This window comes from Tiliqua scincoides, chromosome 4 (genome assembly GCF_035046505.1).
Source record: "Tiliqua scincoides isolate rTilSci1 chromosome 4, rTilSci1.hap2, whole genome shotgun sequence".
In the NCBI taxonomy this organism is placed as follows: domain Eukaryota; kingdom Metazoa; phylum Chordata; class Lepidosauria; order Squamata; family Scincidae; genus Tiliqua; species Tiliqua scincoides.
This window is the reverse complement of record NC_089824.1, coordinates 163,779,119-163,803,723: the sequence shown is the minus strand read 5'-3', so window position 1 is coordinate 163,803,723 and position 24,605 is coordinate 163,779,119. Positions and strand designations below refer to the sequence as shown.

At 43.2% G+C, this 24,605-nt stretch overlaps 2 protein-coding genes across 3 annotated transcripts in view; one reads left to right on the top strand and one right to left on the bottom strand.

Annotated features, from left to right (window-relative positions):
- The window catches only part of AKR1A1 (aldo-keto reductase family 1 member A1), a 29,280-nt gene extending 26,086 nt beyond the window's left edge, over window positions 1-3,194 (bottom strand). The window contains exon 1 of the mRNA XM_066622882.1: window positions 3,118-3,194. The gene's annotated coding sequence lies outside the window, so the exon portion shown is untranslated. The remainder of the gene's footprint in view (window positions 1-3,117) is intronic.
- Window positions 3,195-11,372: 8,178 nt separating this feature from the next.
- On the top strand, window positions 11,373-24,290 carry PRDX1 (peroxiredoxin 1). Of its 2 annotated transcripts, none has more exons than XM_066623827.1 (6): window positions 11,373-11,469; window positions 15,840-16,002; window positions 18,579-18,732; window positions 19,869-19,991; window positions 21,142-21,272; window positions 23,873-24,290. In XM_066623827.1, exons 2-6 carry the CDS (start codon window positions 15,897-15,899, stop codon window positions 23,956-23,958), a joined length of 600 nt encoding a protein of 199 aa, XP_066479924.1. In that variant the 5' UTR covers window positions 11,373-11,469; window positions 15,840-15,896; the 3' UTR covers window positions 23,959-24,290. The 2 variants fall into 2 exon arrangements, with proteins under 2 accessions (XP_066479924.1, XP_066479925.1); XM_066623828.1 differs by having other exon boundaries at window positions 11,421-11,469; window positions 15,836-16,002.
- The last annotated feature ends 315 nt before the right edge of the window (window positions 24,291-24,605 follow it).

Below are 24,605 nucleotides of genomic sequence, written 5' to 3'. Positions count from 1 at the left end.
AAGCCCAATAATCAAAAGTGCTGGATACAGCCTGCCGGTCTTACACACCAGTTTAGCCTGTATACCAATATAGTTGTGTTTTGCTTGAAGCAAGTCCCATTGAAGTCAATGGACATTTATCTCAAGCAATTCTCCACAAATTCTAAACACACTTATACGAGACCCAGTGAGTTCAATGGGACTTATTTTTGAGTAAAGATGCTTAGGAATGCATGGTCAATCTTATTTCTGCAAAATTGTTGATATTTATTTAATTGGGTTTATGGATGCACAAGGATTTGTATTCTATTTCACTGCTTTCATTTCTCTCCCCCACCCCACTCATACTTTCCAGATACTTTCAGGGCAGATAAGGAATGAAAATGTTTTGAGGTTTAGAAGAAATAGCACATGAAAATTTTGGCATTAAACATATGTGCATACAAAAGACACATACAACAAGATACGTCTAGCAGCCAAATGAGTGAATTGTGGATTCAGCAAGAGTATTCAACCAAACAGTGCACTTCAAATAAGACATTCAATCCTGAATGCAAAACTTTAACCCAGGGGCAAGTTAGCAGGCACTGCTCAGGTTACTGATTAAGAAATACCAACAGTTCCACCCACCTGATACAAGTACCATTTACAACAAATCAGTGATATACAGCTTACAGTACAGAGATGGCAAAATGCAAGAATATGGATTTGAAGCATAAATTATTATTAACAGTATTTATAAACCACTTTTCAACAGAAAGTTCACAAGTTTACAGAGAAAATCAAACAACTAAAGGCTGACACTTATTTTTTCAAGACCAAAGGCTACATATTTTTTTCATGCAGTACAATAGTACCTTAGTACAATAATTTTAGAGTAGTTGCTGGATCTAATCCATTACTGTGTTTATAAATGTTATCAGATTCACTCTCATAACAGTTCTCCTGTAAGGTTGTTCATTATTTTTATTTTTTGCAGGCATAGAACAGGTTGGTAGGGGCTTGCCCAACCCAATCTATCTAGGGCTTAACCAGAAGTTGGACTAAGGACTCCTAGGAATTTGTCTAAACCTCTAGGCAAAACCACACTGTTACTTGCTCTGAAGACAATTTTCACTTGTTTTGAGAGTTGGTGTGGTCCAGCAGATTAGATAGTAGACTAGGAAAATCAGAGTTTAAATCCCAGTTGAGTCATGACCCTGCTGTTGTAGAATAGGTCAGATCACTGCCTATCAGCCTAAGTAATCCATATGTAAAATGGGATTGTGACTCCCTTTATAGGGATATTGCAAGGGCAACACCACTTGAAAGTTGCAAAACATTTTGCATATTAAGGCTAATAAATAAATTTTTTAAGCGATAGCTTCAGGCAATACTAAAAAAAAGGGACACCGAAGTTGGCAGGAAATTAAATTCCTAATTAATGAATCAAGATTACCAGTTGCTACTAATAGAAGCAAGAATTTATTTACAAAATAAGTTTATTTATACACAGCTTTCTTCATCCATGGTGCAGTTCTGCTGTCAGATTACACATGGAGAGGCACATTAACAGGCCCAAATCTTGATTTTGTGGTCAACTGAAAAAGCATTAAACACAAACACTTGCAGCAGCAGCATCTATTATGATCTGGGGCTCTAACATCCAAAGTGGGGGAGGGGGGAACCTCTCCATGAACCGAAAAGAAATGAACTAACACTAAGACTCAGGGAAAGAGATGTAGTTACATAAAAACAACGCTGATACAACAGCTAAGACTCCAGAAGCATCTAGAATCAGCATATTTGGACTTCACTTGGTGTGTGTAGAATTTAAGGATAAACATACATAGGACTAGGTTGCAACATTATTTATAGACCAGTTCTCCTAATCACTTTACCCAGAAAAAAAAAATTCCCAAAGCAATTACACTTGCTTTGAGGCAAGTTATATTTCAAACTGCAGTCTTAATCTATTCACTTTTACTCACTGAAATCTGGGAGCATTACTTTGAAGCCAATATACATAGATTGGACTGCACACCTTATTAATGCTTTTAAAAAACATTTGAGTGGGATTAATCCTAGTTCACTCAATACTCTCTTAAATGGCTTCTGGACTGAAATAAAAGACAAAAGCATTAAACTTGTTCTGCTGCTTTTTCGCTTGCTTTTCTAATTTCAGTTTTAAAAATAACTAAATACAAGTTGAGTCAGTTCCACAGTAACAGGAGTGGTAGGGCTTGTTCATACAAAGAATTACCTCCAAGCTCCTAGTTACAGGATGGCTATCATTGACCAGCAAGTTGCTTACAGTTCTACACAGAAGCAATGCACAGTCCTGGCAAGAGACAAAAGTTTTGCAACCAAGCGTGGTGTAAGGTATGCACTTACAGATCACACAATCAGGGATACCTATCATACAAATGGGAACACCTACATTTCAAAACAAGGACTCCAGCTGCAAACTGTCAAACATGTACTGTACCTTCCTTTTAATTGCCTATTCATATATTTCAGCAGGCATTACTACCAAGTATTAAATGTCACTATCAACACATACAGCAAGAGGTAGGTGGAGAATGCAAAAGGCATTTTCATAAGCCATTACTGCATCCACTCCGTGCAACAAGCAGACCCAAGAATGGTTTTCGGTGCTAGCAGTGGCATACAGGGATGCCAGCAAGCTCATAGCCTACCCTAGTATGTCGTGCAGCCCCAAAACTCTACAAGAGTTAGTTACTAAGAAGTAAACCTCAAGTAAATCTCCATGAGGTTTACTTCCACAGGCTCTTGCATCCAACTCGAAAAGTAAGTCCCACTGGACCCTCGTCCTACGTTGCACTAACATACTTCCAAGTAAACACGGGTGATCTCGTGTTGCACATCTGAAACCACGACTGATTGCACTTCCAGGCCGATGGGTGCACAGCATTCAGCTGTAAGGACTGGGTGTGTGTGACCGTTTTTCTCCTGCTAAACGGAACTGGAAGCTTCGCAGTAGCACCGGGGGGACGGGACACAGGCACGTTGCACGACCCCCCTCCTTCAACCACACAGCTCTGCTGCGCTTCCACCCCACCCCTGATGATACAGGGACCTGCAGACGCAAAGGGCAGCGCTCGCCTGCACTTCGGAGAGCCACAGCGCATCACTCACCCCGCGCAGCTCTGCAGGCTCTCCTTCCCTTGTATCCGACTGCAAGAGACAAATGTGGCAAGTCTCCACTGGAACGCTTCCGTTTCCGGGTTTGATATTTAACTGCAGGCTTCTCAGCTCCTTGGCTTTCCCAGCTCACGTGGGCTGCTGCATCTCCCCTGCTGCCCCTGGAAAGAAGGCATCTGGGGCCAGGGCCTGGAAGCAGAGAGAGCACTGGAAGGCATGTGGTTGGATTTTGGGGTTTCTCCAGGACTATGCACAGAGGGCTTTTGGCAGCAAGAAAAGAAAAAAAAAAAGCACACCAGTGTGAGGTTCCTTCTATATTTAAAAACAAACTCTTTTGCTTTTGGAAATGGTGACCCTACTTTCAGGGTGACCAGGTGTCCTAACCACAAAAAAGGACAAGGCACACCAAAATGTAGGACATCAAGAAAATGTAGCACCTGACAAAATAAAAGCTAAAAACACTTGTCTATTGATTTCATGGGTTATTACTATAATATATACTATATTATTACACTGTATTATATAGTGTATATTATATAATGTACATATATTATGTACATGTAATGTGTACATATTATATACATAATATGTATATATTATTAAGTTTAAAACTACATATAATCTGTTACATACAGTATAACTTATTTAAAAGAAGGCTATGCCCTGCCTGCAGGGGCCTGCTCACAAGGAAAAGGAGGACATTTTGAGCTGAATTCTATCCAGTTTTTCCAGCACCAGTGCAGCTATGCCAATGGGGCATGCGCTGCATCCTGCAGTGAGGGTGAAATCATGGAGGCCTCCTCCAGGTAAGGGAGCATTTGTTCCCTCTCCTCAAGGTTGCATTACAGCTGCACTGGCATTGGAAAGTTGGATAGGATTGGGCCCTCTAGTTCTTTTCCAGGACACAAGACTAAAGAGGACATGTCCTGGAAAAAGAGGATGTCTGGTCACCCTGTTTGTTTTTCCCACCAGCAATCACAGTTTGGAGAAGCTATCCAGAGTAACCTTCACAGGGTATGAACCACACACTCTGTCACCTTGTGCCAGGGTCTCCTTGCAGTTCAAAAATCACCTATCTGTGCATTATCACATGTGACAATTTCACGCACAGCTTTTTGCTGCATAACGTAATCAGAGGCCATGTGCCCAAAGCAAAAATCAGATGTTGATCACTTGATGACTGCAACATCAAGTGATGACTTGCAAGACATCACTATATTATGCAACAGAGCTTTTCTGTCTCCTCACATCACCTCTAATGCTGTCTAGTTCACTTTCACTTCCAGTGATCAACTGTATGTAAAGAAGTATGCAGAAATGATATTCCTGGACATGTGAACCAAGTCCTTCTGTGGAAAGTATTACACATGACAATTTATACACAGGTAGAACTTCTGTAACATGTGAAGCAGGCCAGGACACAGCAAAAAGATGATTAATCCAACAATTTAACATATATTTATTCAGGTGAGAAAACCACGGTTGTGTATCAGAATCAGAATCCATGTTGTAAGAAAAAAGTTCAATGTTTCATTCTTTTTTTTCAGAGCTTCATCAGGGAAAATGTGCCTAGGCAGGATATGTTGCTAGAGAGCAAGCCAGAAATAGTAGTTAAAAACCTGTACCCTCCAGGTGCTTAGAGTTCCATTTTACTGCTGCATTCTTAAAGCAAACTCAGCCTAATCACAGTATCCCATCTCTGCTGGAAACCTCTTCCTTATAAAGCTCTTTAATGTCTGCTCTTTTTAGGAGTGGAAGCCAGGTATTCCTAATATGTAGAGCCTCTCCTCTAAGCACCTGGAGTGTACTGGTTTTTTAACTGCTGTTTCTGGCTTGCTCTCTAGCAATGTGTCCTGTCTAGGCACATTTTCCCTGATGTAGTTCTGAAAAAACAGAACAAAACATTGGTCTTTTTTAACAATATGGGTTCTGATTCTTTGACACAACCATGGTCTTCTTACCCAAAAAAATATATCTTAAATTTTTGGATAATTGCTGGCCATGAAAACCTACAAACATGTAAAATGATGATTATTTTTATTACTGGTAGAATGCCTGTGATTACAACAGGCAGTGACTGGAAGGAGGATCTATGTTGCAGAGAATGCTGGCACCAGTGTCTGGGCAGATTTTAAAAACTTCTGGATTGGAACTTGAACATTTTGTCTTATGGGGGCCACTGAGAAATTAACTTGTCCTATTTCTATAGCCAAGCCCCTTTATCTGTGTGCCCCAAAAGTGCAAGAAAAGACTGAACCTGGAAATGTCATATACTGTATGCTCAACCTTATGACAGTGTGGGACCACACGGAACTGAAGTTTGCAAGGACTCTGAGGCCAAAGGGTGCATGTTTAAAACTACTGAGATAGTCATGAGTCCCCACTAAAGACAATATACTGCCCATGTGATTAGACAACTGGCATTAGCTATAGTGGTGGTTAGCCTGCTGCTATAGTCTATAGTTGTCACTCACAATTAGTTAAAGGAAATAAGGAAATACTTAGAGGCTGCTGTGGATGGCTCTCTCTCTCACACGTTCCTGTTTCTATATGGACTTTGAAATTAATTATACTGCTTGTTATTGATTAATGTCTCTCAGTATTGTTTTTTGCTCAGAGCAGCATTTTCCCAGTGGTGAACTGCAATAGTATTTTGCAAACTCATATGAAAGAAAGTTAAAAATAAACACCCAAAGATAACATGGTAATATATCCTGTATAAAATTATATTTTAAAAGGGATTAAACTCAGTTACAGGAAATTATTTTTGAAGCAGGATCTGAGTTTAGTAAGATTCATTTCTCAGTCAGAAATGAGTCTTACTAAAGAGAGCAGGCTGTACATCTTGTTCTTGTTCCACTTGAATTTTATAATCCCTACAGAATTGTGGTTATTCTGAAGAAGTTTCAGTGTCAAGCTTCATTTCCTGTAATACTTTCATAATATTTGCACCCATTCAAGCAGTTCATTTTTTTGCTAATAAAATTGGAATAGCTTCCATGAGATGACATTAAAATGAAAATACTGGTTTAAATAATAGGCAGCCTAATCCTCACCAACTTTACAGTGCTGATGCAGCCATTCAAATAGGGAGCGTGATGCATTCTGCAGTGGGGGGCCATCACAGATCATGGAAGTTTCCTCAAGGTAGGGGGAACGTTTGTTCCCATACCTCAGGGTTGAATTGTGGCTGTATCTGTGCTGGAAAGTTGGTTAAGATTGGAGCGTCAACCACTAGCAATAACAACTGGGATTTAAGACAGGTGTTGTTTGCCTCTGATGTGATTTATTGTTCCACAAACCTTTGTGATTGGTGCATTCATTTGGCCGAAATCCAGTAATCTTCAAGGCACAGAAGCAAATCCTCATTTGGGCACTCACATGAGTACTCCCCCATGATTTGTTATTTAGTTCCTGGGATCAGTGTAAAGAAGAAACAACCCCAAGGAAAAGAACAGAAAAGTTGCATAGAGAAAGAAGCTGAAAAACTAGGAAAGAGAAACTTACAACCCAATCATATTGGGCCTTGGTGCTGCCACAATGCATGCTCCAGCAGAGCAGTGTGCTTTTGGGCCCAATCCTACCAGCACTGATGCAGCTGCAATGCAGCCTCTAGGTGAGGGAACAAACATTCCCTTATATTGAGGACTCCATGGCTGTCCCCCTCCACCTCAGGATGCAATGCATATCTCATTGGCAGGGCTACATCAGCGCTGGAAAGTTGGATAGAATTGGGTCCTTATGGTAGTTGCAAAGTGAGACCTGACATTCCATGCAGCTGGGCTACCACCACAAGCAGTGAGCAGCTGCACACCTGCAGCCACTGGAAAAGCCCCTGTGCTGGCAAGTAGGCATAGGGGGTGGGTGGTGGGTGGAATAAGGTGGAGAGGGGGAGGAGTTGGGTGGCGAATAAGGCAGGGGAGTGTTGAGGAGGCAGTATCGGCAGGAGTGGCTCCACCGATACCCTAATCCCTTTTCCTAGCCTTGATCCACCTACCCAGGTCCACTTAGACTTGTGACTGCAAAGTAGTTGGTACAGATCCAATTAGAAAGTGTTCCAACTTAAGTGTTGCCTTACCTCAAGGAAGCTTCTGGGACTGATTGGTACATTCTATTGGTGTTTCTATGGATGTTGGGGGAGCTGCTGAGGGAGCAGCAGGCAGGATTACACCTCTGTGGAGTTGTCTAGGCCCCCACTGTACCCTTCCCCTTCCCCTTTGTGCTGGATGAGTTTAAGATATGGCAAATGCTGCTTGGACATTGTGCCAGGACACCAACACTATTTGGACATGGGATTCCACCTTAACTGAGTACAAACCACGTGATGTGTGAACTCCATGCTCATGTAATGTACAGAACAAGCAATAGGAACATGCACATATTTAAACTAAATAAGAATAAAGTAAGCAGGTAAATGTGATTTCACAGATGCCAACAAGAGCTCTTTATTCTTCATTCTTCCTTCTACACTGTCTTTTTAATTCATTTATATACAACAAGCAATGGGGCATAATCCCAAGTAACTGTGAATAAAACTGCAGATTCATTGATCCAGTCCAAAAATATGTAACTGTACTTAGGGCCCAATCCTATCGAACTTTCCAGTGATGATGCAGCTGCAATGCAGCCCCCAAAGTAAGGGAAAAGATATTCCCTTTCCTTGAGGAGATTTCCATGAATGCTCCTACCCTATAACACAGCTGCATCAGTGCTGAAATTTGGACAGGACTGGGCCATTCAATTCTGTTTAAATCAATGAGACTCCAGGATATTCAGACAACTGATTTGTCCCATTGACTTAAATAAGGTGTAGGAGCAACTTACATTCTCCAAATCTAGGCCAGAGCATGCAGTGTGCTTTTGCAATCCATATCTCATTTGTCTTTATAATAATCCTATGTGGTTAGCTGTTACAATTCCCACTACACAAGGCATTGCATCTTAGGGTTTGGTTCAGGTAATCCAGCAACTATCAGTGCAATCCTATGCATGTGTACTCAGAAGTATTGCTCCCTTTAAGCCGTGCAGGTTCCCAGCTCAAAACCCAGCCAAGGAAAGCTCAGCACAGCTCAGTCTGGCATTCCTGTATAAGTCCAGCAATGACATCATTGCTGTGTATCCAGAAACACCACCATGCTTCCAAAGGGATCTATGCAGTGGCACAGATCCCCTAGTGGGAATATTGCTTAGAAGTAAGTCCCACTGTGTTCAATAAGGTCGACCAGGTAAGTATCCATAGGACTTCAGCCTAAGAGTGAAAATGGAATTTGGAATTCAGTTCACAACCTACTATCATGAACTTCTAATTTAACAGACTAGTACTGGGGAAGGAATGTATATTAATGCCTAAAGTCTGTTAAATCTGAATGTATTCATGACAATGGACATGCACAAAACATACATTGTGTGACTAATTTTTAAAGAAGCAGAAAATGTTCATTATTTTCAGTCTAACTGTAATAAATTGACTGCACTAATTTGTTTTAAATCCATTGGAGGCATACTCCAACGTTTAAAAGAAATATAGCGACATGAGGAAAGATGCCTCCCCAGTATGAAAACTTGGACAGGGAGGAGGAACCAGACATGCACATTTATATGTTTAGTGTGTGCAAGTGGTTGTGGCTCAGATCAGGGCCACCACAGGAACTGCGGGGCCCAACTAGAAACTTTTTTTTTGTGGGGCCCCTGGTTCACAGTCAAAGTCTGTAGAATCTCAGAGATAAAAATAAAATATATTATAGACTTTATATCCCTACGGTAGAATGGAAAGCAATCAGAATGTGCGCTTAAAAAGACCATATGAGTTAATGGACCAAATGGATCTAAGTACATTTCAATATAACATTGCATATAAGACTAGAGTAGATTACATTAGTGCGGAGCCTCCTTAGGGGAGAGGCCCAATTGGGAGCAATTGGTTCAATTGGCTTAAAGCCAGCCCAGGCTCAGATGTATTTTCTCAACCAGCCCTATGTACTGTACTGTACTTTTTTTTTTTAATTCCCAGTGCTCTAATTCCAACTGACAACAGCTCTCCATAACTGTCTTCAAGCAACGTCCTTGAATTCTAAACTACCTAGAGATATGGTAACATTACAGTACTAACTGAAGCACACCTCCAACGAAGTTAAAGATATCCTGCTGATGTTAAACCACCCATTGTTGCTGCAGGGTGATCATGGTAAGTCTTTGATAATATACAACAAAACATATACTAAACTACATAAATCTAGCCTCACCTGGCACTTAGGAAGGCTTACAGCTCAATCCTTAGCTTCCCAGCACTCACTGGAGCAGCAGCACCAAAGCTGCTACCGCTGCATCCAGCAGGTGCCAGGAAGCAGCCGGAGGTCTCCTCTGGGGAAGGGGACTTTTGTCAAGTCTGGACCTTCTGGCTTGATGTGGAGTTCAGGATATGGCAGAGCAAAGCTCTGCCAATCCTGCTCTCCCCCACTTCCCAGAGGCTGTACTGCCGTCTGGCAGCTTCACTTACCCCAGCTAGTGGCATGTCTTCCTCTTATCGGCACTGGGCCTGGCACCAGCACTCCTTACTCACCAGGTGCCATAAACATGCTTTACAGCACATTTATGGCACCCAGCACCAACACTAGGGCTCAGTGCTGGTGGTGCTGGGTGACTTTAGGATTGAGCTTTCTGCATATTGCCTTGCTAAGAACAGATAAGTCTTAAATGAGCACATTTGAAAAGTGTTGCCACCTTTGTTCTTTTAATAGCACCCTCAGGGCCCAATCCTATCCAACTTTCCAGCTCCGGTGCAGCCCCAAGCTAAGGGAACAAATGCTCCCATCCCTTGAGGAGGCCTATGTAACTGTCCCCCCACAGCAGGATGCAGCACAAGCCCCATTGATATAGTTGCACGGGCCCTGGAAAATTGGATAGGATCGGGCTCTCAAGCAGCTATGTAGCTGCTAAAGCTCAATTTTCTTTTCAATGAGGCTGCCGTTAAAGACACAGGCAGAAAAAGAGTTGTAACTCCAACTTTTGACACTACATGTCCCATTGACTTTAGTGGATGTTTTTGTGGGAGGATACTGGCAAGATCAGTGCACACTCTGTGAGTTTGTATAGGCGGATTACAGTCTGATTTTCTAACTGGCAGGAACATGGTAGTAGCTTGTGTAGTGATGTGTGATGGTGGGGAATTGTGTGAGATAGTCAAGCAACCCCCCCTCCGCCTTTTTGGTAAACAGTGGCTTATAAAGAAAAGCTTGAAGAGAGGGAGGTTCTCCCTCCCTCCCTGGGACTAGATAGGCCTTTGGCCTGATCCAGCAGGGTTCTTCTTATGTTCTCTCTCTGGGACTAGATAGGCCTTTGGCCTGATTCAGCAGGGTTCTTCTTATGTTCTCTTACTACAGCCCATAGTAGAAATCTCAGGGCCCAATCCTATTCAACTTTCCAGCTCTAGTGTAGCCACAATGCAGCCCCACGGTAAGGGAACAAATGTTCCTATACCTTGAGAAGGTCCCAGTGACTGCCCCTCCACCATAGGATGCAATGCACACCCCACTGGCACAACTGCACCAGCACTGGAAATTGGATAGGATTGGGCCCTCAGTCTCCCAGCTGCATCCTTCTGTATTTCTCTCCCTGCCAATCCCTTCCTCTCACCCTCATTTTGCCCCTGTGCCAGTGTAAAAATTATGGCTCAAGAAGAAAAAAAAATACCACCTGGCTATTTCATAAAGCGCTGTAGGAATGTACATGAAGAATGGGAGGAGAACATGTGTACAATATCTTGCACTTATGTGATGCCACTTGGCCCAGATAGGCGCAATGCTGCTCCATTCAAATTCTATGCCAGGCATACCAGCTAGGCAAAAAGACGGAGGGTTTCCTCTTTGCATAGTAGGAATGACTCTGCACTACACAACTGGGAAGGGTTTCCCCGCAAGGTTTCAACGAAACGTCTGCAATCGCCTTCCCCGCCCTAATTTGCAGGGTTCTAACTTGCAGCATGAATCATGCCCGCGTCCAAGGCAACCAGCAGCACTGCAACCCAGATGGGAGTGTGAGCATGGCACAGGGGCACGTTCCCTAAGAAGCCCCAAGGCACCCTCGCCTCCTCCCATTCATTCGCCGCTCCAGACGTCCCATCGCCACCGAGCCGAGACCCGGGAAAGGGCCAAAGTGCAAAGTCATGCTGGCTGTGCAGCTACTCAAGGAGGGGAGGGGGAGGGGGAGGAGCCGAGGGACCGGTTCTTCGTCTTCAACTGGCGCTCCTCGCGAGATTCTGGAAGGTATAAAAGCCCACGGGACGCTCGCCGCAAGGGCTGCATCTTCCTGCTGCTGGCGAGGTCGGGAGCATCTTGGGCACGGCTGGAGGTCAGTGCCCGCGTGGGCGCATTTTTCTGGGGCACGGCGGGAGGGTTGCAGTAGGCGGCTGCTCTCTTGCAGACGAAGCTCTGGCTTCATGTCTCTGGCTAGTGCAGGAGGAGGTTCTATTATCTTGCCTGGAACTTTACGGGTGTCTGCAGTGCAAGCTGTGTGTAGGCTAATTGGAAGTCGTGCAAGAGCCCAATTCTACGCATGTCTACTCAGAAGTAAGTCCCATTATGGTCAATGGGGCTTCCTCCCAGGTAAGTTGTGGATAGGATTGCAGCCTGAGAGCCCAGTCCTGTTCACGTTTACTCAGAAGTCAGTCCCATTATGGTCCATGGGGCTTACTCCGAGGTAAGGGTGGACAGGATTGCAGCCTGAGAGCCCAATCCAATGCACGTCTACTCAGACGTCAGCCCCATTATAGTCAATGGGGCTTACTCTCAGGTAAGGGCGGATAGGATTGCATCCTAGCTTCGTTAAGCTGGGATGTGCTTGATGTTTCTGGGGCTGGTAAAGCACCAGAACCACTTTGCCTTCGGAGGTCTTGGCTGGCCCTGTTCCCACTGCTGCCTGGGGTGGAGGCGGAAGAAAGAGTCTGGCTGAAGCCACCCAAAGGTTGCACGAGCAGCAGCCTGTAGGCTGGGTGGGGAGCAGCTGCACTGCCTCGCGGAAGTAGGAGGCCATTAGAAGTGTAATTGGGTTTAATCGCCCTGCTTCGATGGCACTAAGTGGCTGGAGCTGAGAACTGGGAGCGCCCCATGGCGTTGAGGAGCATCTCCCCAGGCCTGGGTGGGCAGACTTTCAGCTGTAGGGCTCCTGGACCTTTAGCAATTGGCGAGAGGAGGGAATTTCAGCCGGTGCAGCTTGTCACCTTTGAGATGACAAGCTGCACCGGCTGAAATTCCCCCTTCTATACAATTGTTAAAGATCCAGGAGCCCTACAGCTGAAAGTCTGCCCACCTCTGCTCCAGGCACAGGGAAAGAGGCTGGCCTGGCACAGACTGGAGAGGCTGTGCTGAGATTCACCTCTGCTCTCAAGCTCTTGAAGGCTTTTTGGCTTGTCTGGCATGGGAAGTGTGGGAGTGAATGATGTCTGCAGGTCTCATTTCACTTGCTAGAATGAGTCCCCTTGAATTCAGGAGCATCTAAGGACAGGCATGTTGCAGAATGGTTCAGGGGGGCAAAGGCAAACGTGGTTTGTAAATGTTTCTCTTTGAGGTTGAACCCTATGAAGTAATGTAATGGGAGTCTTTAAGGCTGTTGTTTAAGCAAAGGATTTAATCTCCACAGGGCAGGTCTTAAATCTTGGTACTGTAGCTCTTAAACCTCAAGAGAGGGCTTCCCAGATTGTATCTAGGTTTCCAAATTGCTGGTTGGAACCCATCAGTGGGTCATGAACAAAAGTCTGGAGATACTGTTTTCTCCCAATCAGTTGGCAACCTTGCTTGTTAGTCTAGAGCAGGGGTGTCCAAAGTTTTTGGCAGGAGGGCCACATCATCTCTCTGACACTGCGTTGGGGACTGGGGGGGGGGGAAAGAAATAATTTATTTACATTTAAAATTTGAATAAATTTACATAAGTTTAGATAAATCAATATATTAAAGATGAACTTATATGAATGAATGAAGGTCTTGCAATAGCTCAAGACCTATAAAAGGCCTTGCACAAAGCAAGGCTGGCCTTTCCTTTGCTGCCACTACTGCATCACAGACATGAAAAAGCAAGCAGTAGAGGAAGCCCTCATCCCACAGCTCACGCGAGAGGTCAAACAGTCGCCTTCACTCTGAGAGCAGTTGTGTCGGGCCAGTGTGGGCTGCAACAAATCTCTGGAGGGCCAGAGGCTCATTGGAGACTGGGGGCTCCCTGAGGGCTGCATTGAGAGGCCTCGAGGGCCACAAGTAGTCCTAGGGCCGGGTTTGGGCACCCCTGGTCTAGAGCAGACAAAGCTGAGCCTAGTCTGTCATTTGCAGTCAACTAATGAGTGAGAACAAATTGCTTATTTCTGGTCATGACCAGATAACTGATGTCACTTCCTGCTTAATGACATCACTATCGGTCCTAGGGTGGGTCCGTGAAAGACTTTCATTTTAAAAAGTGGGTCTTGGCCCTAAAAAATGTTTGGGAGCTCCTGATTTAGAACTCTGCTTTGGTGCACTCCTCTTGGAGTATGGGAGGCGACTGACTGGTTTGAATGCAGATGGGGAGTAGTTTCAAAATCTCCTGGTTCTGGGAAAGCTTAAGTGAAGCTCCAGTTAGGAAATGAGGTGTGTTGTGGACTTCACTGGGATTCACAGCATGAATGGACATTTTGTCCAGTGTCCATACATAGACACTTGTGCCCTTTGGTAAAATGAATATGGGTTAGTGGCATTAGCAGAAAGTGGGCACTAGCATGTGGCACAATGAACACATGGCAAAATTACTGGCCTTTGTGGTGGATATTGGTCCAGCAGTACTTTTTTTAATGCATTTTAAGAGTTTGTGGAAATGATGTGGACATGCAGTGGGAAGTGGGTCACTCAATACCCGTGTGCTACAGGTAGAGGTGTTTGAAAATGGTTTTATTTTTTCACAGATTTTGTGACTTGGAAAAAATGGAAAAGGCAGAAAGCAGTATTGTGTTTTTATTCTAAGTTCTCATTCCAAGTTCTCATTTTTATTTTTAAATGCTTTAAAAGTGTACTAGATAGAAATAATACAGGCACTTGCTGCACTTGCTGCACTTGCTGCCCCTGTATCACGCAACTGGAAAAGTAATCTGTTTTAATTTCTGGAAAACATCTTGAACACCAAAATCTGGTGTTACAAGTGTTTAACAAAAGTACCTCTAACTACAGGCAACTGACACTAACTTCCGTAACCACATTTCTAGAAAACATTTGCTGTTCCTGGCAATAAGAGTTGACACTGGGAATTGTATCTTTCCCTGCAACAGAGAATTCAGGTTTAAGTACTGTCCACACCTATCTTGTGGTAAGTGCTGTCCACACCTTTCTTGGTAAGCTGCTGTCACTCATCCTAGACAGCACTGATCTAGGTGGATCCATGGTATGATTCTGCAGAAGGCAGCTTAATGTGTTCAGTGGACTTTATATAACACACTACAGGCATTGGTAATGCTTTGTGTACATTATCCCTGGGCTGGTATGTCCTCTCCTTCTCTGTCTCCCTCCCTGCCCCAGCTATCATGCCCTCATTCATTCTTTCCTACTGAATACAATGGGACTTGCTTCCAAGTAAGCATGTATAGAATTGTGCTGACCTTACAAATGGATGGCTCTGCATACCTGCCTCTTCTGTACCCCCTCCTGTTTTCTTGCCTTGTTATCTCTTTGGCTGCTCTTTCCTGCCTTCCTTTTCTCACAGTGCATTCTCCCCCCACTGTCATGTACTCTCGCCTGTAGGCAGTTTGCTCTGCAAGGGAAGATAAACAACTTTATTTGACTCCTCTTGGTATGGCTCTTCTTTTTTGAGAACAGTTGCTCCTTTTGCTTCCTGAAAAAGCAAGACAGGCATGGGAAGGAAAAAGAAAAGATCACCCACCAACTCTAGTGTCCACTGTTCTCACTTGTTTCCTTCTGTCTTGGGATCAGCCTTTGCCTTTTCCAGAAGCAGAAAGGAGGGGGAGCTAAAGTGCTCCACTTGCTAATGCCACAGAACTGGAAATCTTTGACAGACTCTGATGTCCTCCTACAGATACCAGTACCAACCACTGTGTGTTTGCAAGGGGAAAATCAGGGGGGTGATGGTGGCAGATAAGAAGAGCAGTCTGTCTGTAAGATGTTAAAAGGTGCAGTCCTATACTTGTGAATAGCTTTTCTTGTAGTTGATCACCCTTTAGTGGTAAGGTTGCCTGTTTTACCTAGCTGTAATCAGAGTACACAGATGCACTTCTCTGATAATGTTCAAGGACCTAACAATACCAACTGCATAAATTTCACTGAAGTTCATATTGTATGAGGAACTTAAAGATCTATTTAGAATACACTTGGTGGTGTTTTAAAGATGTGGTACTGACCTTCTGGGAAGAGGATCATATGCACATGAGGGTGGGGGGAGAACTCCACTTTTACCCTCTGTTCTTGCTACACCATCCAGGGAGTTTGTTGTAAAAGTGCAAATAGTCTGCAGAAGCTTGTAGAAAGTATGTAGCATATTTGATAACCCCTCCAAGAGGTAGAGATGACTTGACTTCTAAAATATCATGGCTGTGCAAATAGTGAAGAGTCTCTTCATGTCAGGCTGAATATTGAATTCCTTGTTTCTATACACTTACACAGATATTGTAGTAGCTCTGATAGATTAAAATGCAATTTTTAAACAAGAAAGATTTGTAAGTTAGCATTTACTAATTGGTTTCTCTTTTGAGACAGGAGAAGGTCTGAGCCACAGAGCCTTAGAAGTTTCACATTTCTCAAGCTCTTGTCAGAATGTCCTCAGGAAAGGCTCACATTGGGAAACCAGCCCCAGACTTCCAGGCCACGGCTGTTATGCCTGATGGGCAGTTCAAAGACATCAAACTTTCAGACTACAAAGGTGAGTTCAACAGAACGTGCTGGATGGGAGTGGGTAATATGGAAAAAGTAGCTGTAGGTAAAATCCTAATTTCTAGGGGTTTGGATTGAAAACCTGATTTCCTTTTTTTGAATATCATGAGTTCTGTATTTAGAGTAAGAAAATCGGGTGTTGCAAGTGCAGCATTGATATGCTAGGGAGTTGGCAGCATACATTTCAAAATGGCTTATGAGTTGCCTATTGCAAAATGTAATGATTCCCAAGGCTTGATCAAAGTTGATCTGATCAATCTGATTTCTCTCTCTTAGCTTAGCTCCAAAAGAAGCACATTAGTCTTGCAAGGAGACTCCCTCAAATTACTATATGAGCCCCCTGTAGGAAACTACATTGGTCATATGTGGTCTGAAAGAAACAGTTTTGTTCTGGTTACCTGCTGGTGATGCTTGTGTGCCATAGGCAATTTGAGAGGTCTAGAAAAATTATCATGGGCACTCCTGGCTGAGTCAAAGGACTAAGTTTTTAAAATTTAAGAGTTTGCCACATGCTTTGGCACCTATTGACTTGAAGGGATGCACAGTTCCTTTGTGGCCTGTATCATGCCCAGAACAGAATTTGCAGGGCATCCTTTGCCAGCAGATAACCACCAGGGTGGGCAAGGGAACAGAATTCCAGGGCTTATCTATAACAAGAGCATTCAGGTGTTGCCGTGGTCACTTTGTCCTTTGCTGAGAAGCACCAGGCTCAGCAGGAGGAAAACTGAGAAACGTGCTTAGGAATGCATGTTGATATCTAGGTCATTGCTTTTCCCCAAGGGTTCTCTGAGAGACTGCATGGCTCATGTTGATAAAGTTATGATCCTATGCAGTTTTGACCGGGAGTAAGCCCTTTTGAGCACAGTGGGATATACTTCTGAATATTTTTATTTTTATTAACAGTATTTATATACCGCTTTTCAACTAATAGTTCACAAAGCGGTTTACAGAGAAAAATCAAATAACTAAATGGCTCCCTGTCCCAAAAGGGCTCACAATCTAAAAAGATGCAAATGAATTCCAGCAGACAGCCACTAGAACAGACACTGCTGGGGTGAGGTGGGCCAGTTACTCTCCCCCTGCTAAAAAAAGGAGCACCCACTTGAAAAAGTGCCTCTTACCCAATTAGCAGGGGTATCCAATTAGCAGGGAATTAAAACATATAAGCTAATGCTCCAGTATCCCATTTTTCATTGTTTATACATTCGTGTTAAAAACTATTGCAATCCTTTCCAGAGGTTGACATGAAATGAGCTAGATCAGCATTTTGTTTTTGAAAGTGTGCTCGCAGGAACTCCCTGAGACCCCTTCAGGGGCTCCACGAACACCCTGTAAGTGGCTGCAATCTACCCATGCCCAGTTTGTTCCGGCACTTGGGGGCTCCACATGACTCTGCCTGTGCTGGCAGAGCTCCCTGAGACTCCTTTTGAGTATGAAGGGGCCTCCAGAGACAAAATATTTGAGAAACACTGAGGTAGATCCTAAAGTTCAAAAAGGAAATGAGATAAAAGGGGTAATGAAGAAATCAAGTTGATTTTTTAAAATGGGGCATGTTTGTGGGAGGTTATCATGATGAGCTCTTGGACTTAAATGTACCACCACGTCACTAATAACTGGGAACTTTTATGCTTTTAAGAAGCCGTGGTCTTTATCCCTCTCTTTTTGTCTGATTGTTCTGCCTCTTACATGTCACTTTCCTCGTCAGCCCTCTCCACAACTTACTTCATGATGGATAGTACTGGAAGGAAGCCCTTTATGTTTCTGGTTTCTCCCTGCTATAGTTTTTCCTGCATTTCCAAATCCAGATTCCTATTTCCTATGCAATTTAAATTTCAACATCTCGGATCCACCTACTGTGATGGTAATTCTAATGGTTTAAACGAGGAGGAGGAGCAGTGGGCCAAATGCTAGGTGACAGTGTTGCTTCTGCTCTTTTCAGCTAACGCACCAAGCAGGCAATCACTGCAATGAGATGTGATCTGAACATAAAAAATATATTCTATATAGTATTGATGTACAACAAATCAAGCCTTTGCTTGCAAAGAGGGAGGTGTTTCCATGCTGCTAGTACAAAGTGTAGCAGTGAGACTGATGGCCCACAAGTCAAATGCAGTCCATGCAGTTGCCTGTTGGTGGAACAGACATTTGTCTATTCCACCAGCAAGCAACTGCCTAGGCTGCCTATGTTTCCTACTGCAGTACATGCATTATCATTAAAGCGCAGTGCACAGACTTGGCTTCCTTAATACTTGGCACTATATATTCCTGCAAGGACAGGTGCCTGCCATCTCCCAGAGCACCAGAGCCTGGTGCTGCTGGCAGTAACAGAAGAACCTGCCTTAGCACTTGCACTGTTCCATATCTGTGTCATACATTTCCTCTGTCAGTTTAGCATGCAGGTAGTGAATGGCTTTTGTTAAGGGAAAGGTGGATCAAAGAGAGCAACTGAAGCAGTTGCCACTAATGTTTGGATGAAGGAATTTGTTACTCAGACCCCAGACTAATTTGACTGGGGAGGGAACCTGTACCATTTCCAGAAGACTAACTTGGTGATTTATTTTTTAGGCAAATATGTGGTGCTCTTCTTCTATCCTCTTGATTTCACCTTTGTCTGTCCAACTGAAATCATTGCATTCAGCGACAGGTCTGAGGACTTCAGGAAAATCAGATGTGAAGTGATTGGTGCTTCTGTTGACTCCCACTTCTGCCACCTTGCCTGGTAAGAATGTTTGGGCTTCAAGCTTTGTCTTCTTTTTCAACAGGCCCCTGTCCTACAGTAGAAAAAAGGTTCCAGTTCCCTTGTATGGGTGAAGAGAGCTGCTGCTAACACATTACTTGCAGACTTGCTCTGCAGATCTTGCTTTGTTCCCACCACGGTCACATCCCATATGTACTGAATTGTGAGTAGGGAGGATTAAACACCCTGCTGCTCACATGGAATGAACTTTTATCTTGGTGCAAGAAAGGGAGTTGGAAGAAGGGGTAGTAAGGCACTTATCCTCAGTCTTGTCTCATGGTGAACTTTGTCACTTGGGTTGTGGAATACAAGAAACAGACTTGTATCATGTCAGGTAATTGGTCCATCTAGCTCAGCATTAACTGGCAGTGATTCTCCAGGGTTTAAGATAGGGATTTTTCTGTGCCTTACCCAGAAATATCTGGAACTGAATCTGGCCATAGGCATGGTATGTTAATGGAGCAGTACCCCAAGGCCCAGTATCATTTTTACTGTGGTGATAAGAAGGAACCATGTGGTGCCTCACTGGATATACATGAGTAGTGGGGAACTAGACCACTAAGAAATGGCTCCTGCCATTCCGGTTATATGAATTGGGCCTTACTAAGTGAGTTAAAAGACTTTCAACTGAGTGTTTGGAACTGGAGACTAACCTTATTCAGGTGTTGTTTACTTGGGTACACCCTGGGAATGGGAGCAGGCTGGCAAGCCATGATCCCTGGTGGTGATGTACTTGGTAACCACATCTCCCTGCTATCTCCAGGTACAGCGTTTGTCTAAGGAGGAAAGTGCTGAACCCAGGGATCCTTTTTCACCCTGTTTTGGAATACTGACTAGCCAGCATTCCAAAATATGGAGAAAATATCCTGAGGCTCAGTGCTGTCCTTGGTGTATATAATGACTGAAGAGGGCTAGGTTCTTGGGTTAATGTCCCTTAATGAATGCAGTTCTAAAGCTCCTGACTGCATCTGTGTATTGGTTGCTTCAGGAATGATCCCATTCCATGGCAAGTATTGTGCTTTTTGAAAGATCTGTACAAAAGAGCAAGTTTATTCTGAAAATTATGTGGTTTTTTCTTGAAATTCCTGAAATACTATTCTATTCCTACTTGTTTACAGGATCAACACTCCTAAAAAGCAGGGTGGTCTAGGCAGCATGCGTATTCCCTTGGTGTCTGACACAAAACGTGTAATTGCTAAAGATTATGGGATACTAAAAGAAGATGAAGGTATTTCTTACAGGTAAGGTCATTACAGCAGCTTCCAAATGAATTGTGGCTCAGAACATAACTGCCTGATCTTCAAATTTGTTCTTGTACACACATCACAAAACCTGAATTTTCAATATACCTTAGTGTGTTCTCATGTTACTTTTTTCCCTTCTGGTATATGAAAGGAGAGAACTTGGGTTTCTGTTTGGTTTTTGTTCTTGTTAGCTGGGGCAAAGAGTGGAAATGTGTGAATAAACACAATACCAAACTAACTAGTACCTGGTGTCTCAATAACTATTCCTATCTCAGTTCAAAGACTGAAACATGAAAGAATCGGTTCCCGCCCCTCTCAAAGTCCCTACTTAAGGAATTGTGCTTTTCCAAGTCTGATCTCTTAATTAAGTTTCCTCAGTTTGACTCATCAGAAATAACATTAACTGTTTTCACCAGTAACATTTATGCAATCTTTCTATGAATATCCTGTAAATACTGTTTTATAAAATAAAAGTAAAAAAAATGAAAGCTTCAGGGCGCAATCCTAACCCCTTATATCAGTGCTTTCCAGCACTGGCATAGCTATGCCTATGGGACGTGTGCTGCATCCTGCAGTTGGGTGTCACTCACTGAGGCCTCCTCAAAGTCAGGGAATGTTTGTTCCCCTGCCTCAGAGCTGCATTGCCCTTATGTCAGTGCTGGAAAGCACTGCAGGAAAGCAGTGCTGGAAAGCACTGACATAAGGGGTTAGGATTGCACTCTCAGTCAGTTGAATTTGTGCAAGGTCTTGGATTTTAGCTTGTATTATGAACTTGCATAACTCTGGATCTTAATGTGGCATAAAGCAGAGCTTCAGCATTTTAGCTTTATGCTGAAGGACAGACTTTGTTATACTGTTATAGTGTCCTAAACATTCAAACTAGAGGAGTCTAGGCATGTGTCTTGACCTTCAATGCTAGAAAGTTCTGGTTTTTTTAGTCCTTTATGAAATGTGTTGTGTGTAACTTGCAATTCTTGCCAGAGAACAGCTTTATGGCACAGCTTTGTTTTACTTCTAGAATGCCGTGTTTGACCTGAGTTCTTACCAAAAGAACTGAAATTGTGTAGAATACTGAGTGCTTAGCTGTGCTTTGCATGCTGTGTGCTTAAACTATTTTGTTTCTGACTTGTACCCATCTCTCTTTAAGGGGTCTCTTTATCATAGATGATAAAGGGATCTTGCGTCAGATCACAATCAATGATCTTCCTGTTGGTCGCTCAGTTGATGAAACACTCCGGCTAGTTCAGGCTTTTCAGTTTACAGACAAACATGGGGAAGGTAAGATTGTCTTGGTCTATACTTGCCTGGTCTGTTTGGGAAACTCACTAGTAAAAGGGAGAGTTGTCTATAAAATGGGTTCTTGTTTAGAATGGTTAGACATGCATAAATACAGACTTGTTCAGATGTGCCATCATAACACTTTTGTTCTTTAAGCCATTTCTGCCCAGTGTCCCTTATATGCAACAGGGATCAAATGTGTACACCTGTGGGCTGGCAGAAATGGGTTAAGCAAAGGCAATATGGCTGTAAGATGATTTGGAATTTGAAGAACAAATGCCAAAGAGTCTAAAACATATTATTCAGTTTGTGAATTATATGCATTTGGTTTCTTCCCCAGATACTATAGCTTTTGCATTTTCCCCTCAAAACAAAGCAGGGAACAGCACTGATAGAACTGCAAAGGCAGACAAGGCTTATTTGGTAAAAGGCATACCTTTTTCCACACAAGTGTGTGTCCCTGACTTGGCTTGGTGCTTGAGTATTCTGGGGCAGTTGATGTAGAAGGTTGTCTTTGGCAGAAATGATGGCTCTCCATACATGAGCACAAATTTTGGTTGGCTAGGGGTTACTGTGGCGCACAAAGTGCCCTTAGGTGATCACAAGAAGGATTTAATTGGGAACAATGATGTAGGAATACAGAGGGAGCAATGAGAGCCCTCAATTACCTCAAACACTCAGCTACCCTTGAGCATTGCAGTGTGGAGATAAGAACTCTTGCATCCTTTATAAGTTGCAAAATTCTATCTCTGTCCTCCTACAGACTGATCGGTCCCATTACAAAGCAGCATTGGCCTGCAGTCCTAAGGGTGGAACCAGACTGGAAACGTGCATTGGTTACCAATTGTGTTGCACTGTGTTGGTCCAGTTGATTTATCACCGTGTGAAACATGAAAGCATGATTACACTTCTCCTCCTGTCTCACCCACACTTTGACCACATCAAGTCAACTCTGACTGCCTCAGTTGGCTAATTGGGGTACGACAGCTGGAATTCACTGACTTCTACTTGCCAAATATCCTGGGAAAAATATGGTGATTACTTCGGACTGTAGAATAGTGCCCCATAAATAAAAAGCCAGTTCCTGGGCACTATCTTTGTCATCCTCTAGATTGGTTCAGGCAGGGCTGGATAGATGGAAATAAGCTTAATGCTTGGTGGATCCTATTTAGTTCTGTGGGACAAAGAGCATATAGTACGACTGACAGTGAAGAGGAAGAATTTCCTTACCCATGAAAATAAGGTCCTTGGGAGCAGAGGTCAATCTTAGTTATTTACAGTGTTCCCTGAAGCTGTGTTGCTGCTCAAAGCCCTAGGAAGCAGAGCTCTGTGCAGTTCAGATCTTGGTGTTGCTGGAAGTCTGGTGATAATACCGGATGTCATTGCCATGCATCTGGAAATGCCACAGGGCTCTTGCAACTAAAGGGGTCTGCTCATTAGTATAGACCCCTGAGAGGGATTATTGGTCACTATGCAAAGTTTGTTAGTGTGTGTTTTCTCCCCAATAAGTGAATGGCTGTTCTATTCTTTAGAGAGAATGGGAAGTGTAGCAGTATGGGTGATGCCAAGGCTTCCCCAACATTAGATAGGCCTGTCTTCTGAGCAATTTCTATCAGGGTCCAGTGTGGCCTTTATATCATTCATACAGCCATATTGTGTGCCTCCTCTTGACCCCACAGCAAACTTGGCCTTCTTCCCCCTGGGTCATATTGGACATTTTGCTAGTAATATGTAAACCTAAAGTGTGAGTCATGATACAGTGTGACGAGAAGTAGGTGGGGTAGTGCAAACTAGGGAAAACCTGGTTCACAAAATCTTCCACTTGTCATTGATGCAAAAGTATCAGTAGCTCTAACGCTGTTGCCACCACCATGGCAAGAACCAGGGCATGTGAAGGAAGGCCTCAGCTCAGCTATGACTGAAATAGTGTTGGAATTGAGCTCAATGGGTTCTGAAACAACAGTAGGAGGAATTTATTCCAGTGGAAGAAACTCCATTTCTCCATCCTAGCCTAACTCTACCTGCAAATCTGCTTTGCTTATGTGAAGGGACAATCCTGGGCTGAACTAGAAAGAAGGCATTCTCCTTCCCATGTGGAGCTACAGTCACCTGCAGTTCCAGCCTAAGGGAGATGCATTGCCCAAGCCCTTCTACTGTGCTTGATATAGAGCTGAAGAAGCAGGTGGCTGCTACTACACTATAAAACAACTTCTGCCCTCATTTGGTTTTGGGATCTCTTCATCTTACCACCTCCACTCCATTCCTTTACTTCATTAACATCATTCTCTTGCACTTGCCCATTTTTCTCCCTGCTCACATTTTTCTTCAGTTATTTTCTGCTTTCCCTCCTCATCCTCTTCACCCTTTCCATCATTTTTTTGGTAACTTTGCTGATTTTCTTTAAGGAAGCAAGTTGAGTACAAAGGGGCAGACTGGTAACACTGGGCCATCCAGTGTCAAGAGAATGAGTGTTGTAATCCTGAGTATCCTTAAAGTAGCCCAGTTATTGCCAAACAGATGCAATGTATGTAACTGATTTCTTGGCAACTCTCTTCAGCCTGCACTTTAGATTAACTAAAATGTAATATTTACAATTTCAGTGTGTCCTGCCGGCTGGCAACCTGGGACTGACACAATCAAGCCTGATGTCAAGCAGAGCAAAGAATACTTCTCCAAGCAGAAATAAATATACCATTTTGTGGAGTTTTTTGTACAAGGAAATATTCTATCACCTATGTAACAGCAAAATGTCTTTGTTGTTATTTAAGGGAGTAACTTGTAATGTGAGCCAAGAGCTTTGTTTGCAATTTATAAGCGGTTTGTTCTGGGTTAGTCTAATTGATTTTAGTAAAACTCTGGGCTAAATGGATTAAATACATTACAATGGCTGTCAGATTTTGACAATTGTATGTCCTTGTGATCCTGTCCTTAGTTCACATGAACACCAGTGTTGATGCATATAGAACATGTATTTTCTGGTATTTTGTATTGTCATTAAATTTCTGGGTGAAACTAGAACTGTGTCATTCATCTAGTGTTCCCAAAATGATATGAAAATTCAGATCTTCTGAAGGCAGATCTTCTGAAGACCAGATGCAATGGAGGATAGAGTGCCTCCATTGTATATAGAAACCTTTTAACCATTGTATATAGAAAAGGGAATTTTGGCAGGTTCAGCTCAACATGGAAGGGCTTAAAAAGCTGCACCTGCCAAAATTCCCTTCTCTTAACATGCAACTCCTAATCTGGCCATGAGGGACTTGCATGAATTCTGTCTTGTCACTGATGGGGATAACTGAGAAAGATAGGAAACTGACCAGAAATCCAGTTTCT